The sequence below is a fragment of the Glandiceps talaboti genome, chromosome 1 (genome assembly GCF_964340395.1).
Source record: "Glandiceps talaboti chromosome 1, keGlaTala1.1, whole genome shotgun sequence".
Taxonomy (NCBI): domain Eukaryota; kingdom Metazoa; phylum Hemichordata; class Enteropneusta; family Spengelidae; genus Glandiceps; species Glandiceps talaboti.
The window spans coordinates 18,090,483-18,099,320 of record NC_135549.1 but is presented as its reverse complement, the minus strand read 5'-3'; the positions used below and the strand labels follow the sequence as shown (position 1 = coordinate 18,099,320).

The window sequence follows — 8,838 nt, the reverse complement described above, 5'->3', positions numbered from 1 at the left end:
TCGAAGATGTCTTCTGATAACAGTATGAAATAAATCATTAAAAATATTGTATGCTTCAGACGGGTCTTCGCACATGTGGACTGGTTGCCAGGATACATTGCTTAGGTCAGCTAAAAAGGCCTCTTTGTTGTAATTCCTGAAATCGTAGGTGTGTGTTTTGGTACATACATACATACATACATACATACATACATACATACATACAAATATCTAAATGCGTTTTCATTATTTTGTTTATCATTTCTCAGAGTGATATATATGATATTGTAATTGTCATCAATCAATATGACTATAATACACCGTCACATAAATCAAAGATATATCGTTGTAATGATGGTTATTACAAGGCGGTAATATCTAATATATTGTTGTACGTGTAATTGCACACCTTTTAAAAGCTACTAATATATCATGCTCGATCTTTCCAACAAAGTGAAATATATGTCTCACTTGGACCAGATGTAAATCGTTTGCCTTCACAAGAGCAAATCATTTAGAGTTACACACATTGTCGGAATGCAAAATTCTGAGATACAACTATCAGGCATGCTGTATCCCTTAATTGGCAAATTAATCATGCCAAACTATATGTAACTTAAAGCTTACATACTCAGGGTATTGCCTACTTACCGAAAATAATATACTAAGCAAATGAATCATTACAGTTATAAGTTATAAGATCTAAGTTATACAATGAACTTTATACGAGACAGTGTACTTAAATGCATGTACCAAGTTATAGGAAATTTGAAGTCTTTATTCTAAAAATGTTGCCTAATTATCAAAGTCATTCATTATGCAAATGCCTGAATAAAATTAAAAGCTGTATGAACAAGCTTTATAGGACGTGTGCGCTTTGTTATAATTCATATTTGCACAAATTATGTCGATTATATGGAAGATATGGCTTAATTACCGAAAATCATTAATTATGTAAATTACTCATCAAAACTATAAGCTGTATAGGGCATGTGCGCTTTATATTTTGATGAACGTACTAAATTACATGGCATTTGAACTGTGCATTCTTACGATATATCCTAATTACCAAATATCATTTAATTGAGCAAATGGTTCATTAACATTAAATTCATACGATGTTTATCAAAACCTATGTGTAACACGTTTCATTAGAAGTGATGTAGTATTTTTTGAAATATCGTGTTCACAGACGCATAGATCTAGAGAGACAGACTGCCGCAGACAGATTTTACAGAATCCCAGAAGTGAACAAGTCCACAGGTGTGGACGAAAGCCTCAGGTTTGCTTTTACTAAAAATCAAATGTGTCACTGTCTCGTGTCTCAAAAGTTGAAATGTATGTGTTGATAAAGTAACCTACACAGATGAGCTTACATCAATAAGTTTGATTGCATGTGAGACACTTGTACTATAAATATGTGTCTTAACTCTTGTAAGTCTGATGCCCTGTTGTATACTAACATAAGTGCGACCTAGAAACTAAGGACTTGTATGCTTTTAAAATAAACGCCTTTGTGAGTAAACGCAAGAAGCTGGAAACATAAACTCATATCGTTTTAAATCGTTTTGCTGAGTTAGACTAATTCCACTATCCAACTGATATAAATTAGATTCCGTATTCCTTTGCACTGTAGAAATATTTCACATGCAATGCATTTCTGCTTTCAACACAATTTCATCTATGGCGTCATAGGCCTTCCAAACAGGGCGTATGATGCAGTGAGATACTAGGAGATCTACACGAGGTAGGTAGCTTTGTCTAATCTTACAATATTGTACAATATAGCTACGCAATGCATCTAAAGAATATTACAATGTCATCTTTTTTCTGAAAAAAAGCATAGAGACATAAAAATCTAATTTGTAATATAAAAGACCGTTCCCTTGGAAGAAAAATTCGAAGACGTATTTCATTCGACAGAAAAGGAAATTATTTCCACAGTCGTGTGATCAACCTTTTCGAATGAAATAAGGGACACTGTGAATGAGAACGTTGCACAGTCAGGTGGGATAGATTCTATAAAGTTGTAGAGTAAAACCAATAGGATCATGTTAATAACATGTTCCGTACATATACGAAAATCCCCATATCATACTTGTTAACTTTGATGCACTCAGGATTGTTATACTGTTCACGTCTGCGTTGTGTAATGAATGGTTTGCATAATCTCGAGGTATATATACGTCTTCAGATAACAATTTCGCAAGGGAGAATCGTAAGTTGACATAAGCACTTTCGATAAGGAGTTGTCTTCAAAGATTTGGCTATGTAGACGATAATGGGGTTTGCCTGTGGAAAAGTAGGCATGTTTCCCGGGAATCAAGATGGGTTGTGTTAATTTCTAGTCCGTTTTTGCCCCAGACTGAGTATAGATTGCTCAAGTGAAGGTTTGACTGTCTTTCTCCCTTTCCCCTAACCGCAGTGGCATTTGGTTAAGATGTTTACGATAACTTGGTGAAGTAGCAAAATGGTCAGCTTTAAAAGTTGACATAAGATTACCGAACTATTTATCATTCCGGTTTTGCTGAAGGTTTATGGAACTAAAGCTTTATCTGCACATATATGGAGAGTAGTAAATTTGCCCAGTATGAGTGTTATGTCAGGTTATACTCATATATTTGGGTTGGTGAAAGTCGTTAAGGCAGAGTCTGTAACTTAGGTCCTGTTTTCAGCGAGGGTAAATACACATAATGGCAATAAAAAACTAATATTAAAACAGACTTAAGTAAAACAGCATAATGGGAGTGGTTCAACGCGAAAAAAGTCGCTTAGTAGTCATGGTACCAGAACCAATGGCTTTCAAAAAATATTTAGTAATCGAAATTACATAGGCCTTTTTATTATTATGTCTGATTTCCCGGTGTGATGTTGACCACACATAAATAAGTGTTTTAGTAAATACATTTGAACGATATAAGAATATTTCATTGTGAAAGAAAGGTAACATCAAACTGTGGGCCCCCTAACCCACACGTCTCGAGTTCATGAACTGTATCTCCCTTTCACTGACTGAGAGTCAGTTTCAAGGAATAATAATATGTGCATTATCTATGATTGATATACCAATTTTATGGACCATTACTCACGTTTGGTGAAAATATCACAGTTTCTTTTAATGGTTGCATGTTATGTTTTTAATGGATCGAACGCCGCATATATATAAGTTTGATATCCATAAAATCACACTTCTACTCTAGGATATGATGTCTTACGGTAATTTCATTAAACCAGGCGACAAATCATCAACTCTTTCATGAATGAAGATTTTTTGAGACTGAATAAGCTCGCCTTTTTGCCTTGGCTCCCTAAATGACTAGCGGTGTAGTGTACGCACTATCAAATTGAATGTTGAACCCGTGTTGAAGATATATATTTATATGTTTCATGTTATGTGACTTTCAGGGCCTGTTTATTTCATTCAGATAAAAACACATGATAGATTATGTATGAGACGTACGCACCCACGTGATGATCCTACAAGTACGAAAAGGTGCACGTGGTAATATCTACGTCAAATAAAACACATTTGCCAAGGCATATTCCAATTCGTGGCCATATTTAAACTTGGCTATTTCAATCAATACAGTACCATTAGCACCGAGAAGGAGATCTATGTATCAGAAAAATGCTATTTTGATAATAACAAATATGACAACATAATAAGCCTCGTGGCATTGAGTTTGATGAAATTATTTATCACAAATACCGAATGTTATGATTGTTGTAAACCTTTCGATGACGTGTATAACGAATTAATCTGACCGACCTCTTTGGACACTAAGTTTCTTTTGTACTTTTTAGATATTTATTTGTACTTGTTAGATATTTATTGTAAACAAAACCGTTTTAATGATATGAATTTTACATGTATATTAAGATTTCACTGCATCAAAGCCAATCGGATAGCCTTATCGTGTTAATAGCTATGGTGTAGATGGTGTTTTCTCAAACCCTATTACTGAATCAGTCTAAGGTATATATTTAGAACGATGCATCAAATATGACAGCATATGGCTATAAATATATATATATATATATATATATATATATATATATATATATATATATATATATATATATATATCAAAAAATGTATATATATATTACATTCCCAATATACGGGATTGCGTCTGACGATCATATTGTAATCCGTCCGGCTCGAGTTGATAACCTACGCGGCTATGCTTAGTGCTGTTCCCATTGCAATTTAAAGGTAAAGGTGGTGGCCTAATACAGATGTGACTGCTAGTCTCACAATGAAAGCTTATGAGTGACAGATATAACATTAAATTCAATTCGACAATATGCAATTGTTTGATTTCGTCTATGAAGGTGTCACCGGAATGTACATTTTGCAAATGGTCTAAAATTACTGTTCTAAAAGGATATTGTACATCAACAGTTCAATATTAGTCCCAGGTGCCATAAGAGTAAACCTTGTTAGTCAAGTGGTTACATTTGCCCGTGATAAATATTCCCATGTGTCTTTCGTTACCTAGGGTATAATACTTAGCATTTACTCGGTGTTTGTAATCTTGTCATGTATTTTGTAATGAAGCCCGAAGCATTTGCTTCTAATTAACATAAGTTGAACACATCTTAAACGTAAAGAGATTTCTTTTTACTCTATACTGCTATATCAGCATTTGTTGATTATACTTGTCTTAAGGGGTACACTGTAATTTAATGTGGAATCGGACATTGCGTTGATATTTCAAATTTTGGTTGTGGGTGGTTGGTTAGTGTTTGTTATTTAAAACCTGGTGCCAATTACCACTCAGGTTAAGCCGCATGATTACATTTCCTAGCAAGATATGTGTCATTCATGTTGACTCTATCGAACAGCCTGTTAGGCGATGGGGTGGGGGGCTACGAAAATTTCTCCCCCAAAAAATTTCTCGACAAAACAATTTCTCCCCAGGCCCACTCCGTAACTTCTGACCGCAGCCTTACAGTTATACACAATCATGATAATAATGATATGTTGCATCGATAAATATTGTTATGTGGTAATAAGCGACAATCCGTAGTAATTTTTTTAACGAACCCTCAAATTTGACAACGAACCATTGAATTTAATATGCGATCAGTAATCAATTGGTTTAGGGGACTCGCTCCTTTTAGGGGACTCGCTCCTTGAGTATATAGAATATATATACATGTGAACTTCAAGAGTATACAGGAGCAAGTACATAATATTGTGTTAAAAGTTGTATTTGTATTTTGGTATTGTCATCCTTCAACTTGAAGTTATCCTTCACAATTTTGCAATCGTAAGTCGTTTTCCGTGATGAAAATAATCCTCAAAGTTGAAGATGTTGACCAGACGTCTGAGACATCGTATACCGCTATCACAGTGAAATAGGGAACTTGCAAACTCGCCATGTTGAATGTTGCATCATGGGAAACGTGATAATAAATACTAATACAATAGTTTTGTAAACAATAATGTTGACTTGTTTGTAACCTTAAATGATCAATTCATAGTTACCCTGACCATTGTGAGAGGTTTATTTTATCTGTAGCTCCCGATTAGGTATTACAATAACCATAGATAATCATATAGTCCTTTGCGTCTGATCATGCTCAGTCTGGATTGCAAGTTCCCTATTGTAACACACAACTGTCTTTGTTCATGACTCGTGGACGACCTGTGGGCAATCTAGTTAATCTGGTTATTCATATTAAAGCAATATGTCTTCAGGCTTTATCTGAATAATAAACGTAAACCTCGAAATTATGCTCCTACTTATATGTTTGTGATTAAAATTGCAAATCGTAATAATTCAAATATGAAATATGCACATCTCTACCATACGTATTTCGCCGAGTACGCCAGGGCAGCACCAAAATGTGAGACACCTGCTTACTTCAATTCTGAGTAACTTTTATGTATATCTTATTTGATATTAATTATGACTGGAAGCAAGTGATATTTAAAAACGTCGAGACCTGACATCATGATCAGTCCTAGGCCCTGAAAACACACCCTGTACGCATAAAATGTTACTATCGACATCAAGCATGTCATATCTGTGAATGTAAATAGTTTTGACTTATTTTCATATCCCTGGGAAAAAATTAAGTCATGATATCATCCAAATGTTACAACAGAGGAATTAAAAAAACGAAGCTATATATTTTTTCATCATACTTGTTTGCTATGGAACATTTGAGTCAATGAGTCATATTTTAATTGGGAATAGGTCTGTTCGTAGCCTAGAGGGCGGGTGTGCTCAGTCATAGCTAATGTAGCATATTGATTAATGAGAATAGACCATCTAATTACAGAAGTCACGTTAAACGCTTGAAAAATCTAAACCTCTGACGTCCGCACTGTCCCCACGTATATGTTTCCCAAGTAACTCATGTATGACACTGATGTTTATTTGTCATGATTTAAAAGGAATATCTGATCTATACGTTCTACTATTACCCCAATGCATTAATTAATTTAGCTGACGTGAGCATATTTAAATAGAATCATTGTAACATACAGGCAGAGGTTACATCAGTTACTGTGGGTTTTTTTTTTGAATGATTGACCGACCATAAATAAGAAGAATAAATTCTGAAGGTATGGAAAGATCGAAGGCGTAACATGTCAGCTGATATGCGATCTGTTTCTGAGCATCGCATCTGTTTTACGCCTGAGAAAACAACACCAAAGCGTGTGAAGTCACACAGATTGTTGTAATTACTAAATTGCTACCAAGTTGTACTCAGTTTGCCACAAGGAGACCCAAACAATTAAGTACGTGAAACAACTTTAGTTTTGTTCAAGCCTGAAAATTTGTCAACTTTGTCGTCATGATTAATACCACAGAGAAGCAACTGGGGGCGCAATTTTATGAACCGTGTGTAGCAATATTACCATTGCGCAAGTGTTTGAAGGGTATATAAGTACGACAGGTTTTACAGTATGCTTACTTGCTTACACGACTGCAACAGACGGAGACATGATGGAAGCAAACAACAGCTTCACGAATTCGACCCCGGACAACGAAACGTTATACATACCGCAGTATGCTTGTGGTGCAGACCCAATGGTGTTTTTCATCCTCGGAGTGTCCCTAGGAACGATTGGCATTATTGGGAACATTTCATTCATGTTCGTAGTGATGCGTGTTAAGTCAATGCAAACTATCACAAACTATTATTTGGTTAACCTAGCAGGAGCTGATCTGTTATACTTACTGTGTCTATGGATCATCTACATGTGTCTACTAGCGAGTGAAAATAATACGTGTGTCTTTATGATCAACTCGGATGTACGCTGTCTTACCGGTATGGTAGTTGATGTTGCGATCCTGACTTCAACTTTCTGCGTTGCCTTCATTAGTTTCGAGCGCTACATTGCTATCTCACAACCATTTCGTATACGGCAACTTTGTACCAAGGGTAAAACCCGTTTCTTCAGTGGTTTGATGTGGATTTTAGCGATTCTGATCAAGATTCCGTCAGCCGTCGAATGTCACGTTGGTTCTTCTGCACAAATCTACATAGCCATAGTAATTCTATTCATCATTGTGTGTGGCGTCAGTCTTTGTATGGTGACAGTGTTGTACAGCCTCACAGCATATCACTTCATGAAAGCATCCAAGGCAATGAGAAAAGTCAACGATTGTCACACTAAAGCCCCAAACCACGAGAAATCGGTCGTAAGACTATGCGTATTAACAACAGTGATATATTTCATCTGCCTATTTCCTAAAATCATAGCTTTCGTTTTTCTACTTTTCCAAGGATTTGGACACCCGGTTGTGTCAGCAGCGACCCAGAACTGTATCATTAACATTTCAATATTTCCTCTCATGGTTCACTCGGCTGCCAATCCAATCCTGTTTAATATCATGAGCAAGAGATACCGAAAAGCCTTTAGAAAGGCATTTTTATCGTGCATCGGAAAGACGTCAGACGAGGATTCACGGTCAGAAAAAACGTATCAATACACATTGGCACGTTCAGTGGACGAGAAGTCGTGCGCGAATAACACGTCAGATGTACCAAACAAGAGATACGCCACCTCCAAAGATTCTGGCCTGTCTAGTAAAAGAACATCTTCGATGTAAGCAGGGAGTACTCTAAATCTATATACAAACTAGTGTTCCTAAAGGCAAAGTGACAGGTGTACACTTTGCAACATTGGTCGATAAACACTTCTCTCGTGTCAAGATGGCAAATGGACTTACGATTTGACAAGAAGAAACTACAGCTGTCGTACATTGACTTAAAATCGATTAAGTAATATTTTACGAACCTTCTTCATTAGTGAACGTTTACTTCGACTCCATTTAATGAAAAAGTTTATATAATGTACTTGATTATTCACAATGGTAGTCACATTTTGAAAGTGTCACACCCATTAGAAGACCGAACGTTACCTTATGTCTGAAAATTACCTTAATATGTATGTACTTTCTCTAAGCCACAACTGCTGGGTCACGATAAACGATATATTTAGCCTTTGCGGTAGTCCATTAATTAGCAAAACGGTAGTTTATGAAGACATACTGACATCCTCACAAAATGTACAACGATTTGTTTCTGTATTTAACTCACCCTTGCCGTTCATTAATTCTCAAATTCAAATGACATGAGATGCTATACGTGTTTAACTTACAAATTAACAGCCTTCATGTACAATACACATCGTCAATGACCCAAAGCACTACAGCAAAACATAAAACATTTTCCCTCTCTGTATCCTCATCCAAGAATGTTGGTGGAACGGAATCGATGATGCAGCTAAAGCTGATACCGAACTATTTTCTCCTGCCTTCATGAGCTTTCCTGTGCTGTAACAGTACAAGCAGTCAATATAATCAATTAAATTAACACCTACTTTGATACCAT

General features: G+C 35.9%; 1 protein-coding gene across 1 annotated transcript; it reads left to right on the top strand.

Annotated features, from left to right (window-relative positions):
- The first annotated feature begins 6,941 nt into the window (after positions 1-6,941).
- LOC144433831 (somatostatin receptor type 5-like) lies at positions 6,942-8,054 on the top strand. The gene has a single exon (XM_078122209.1). The coding sequence runs from the start codon at positions 6,942-6,944 to the stop codon at positions 8,052-8,054; it is 1,113 nt and encodes a 370-aa protein (XP_077978335.1).
- The last annotated feature ends 784 nt before the right edge of the window (positions 8,055-8,838 follow it).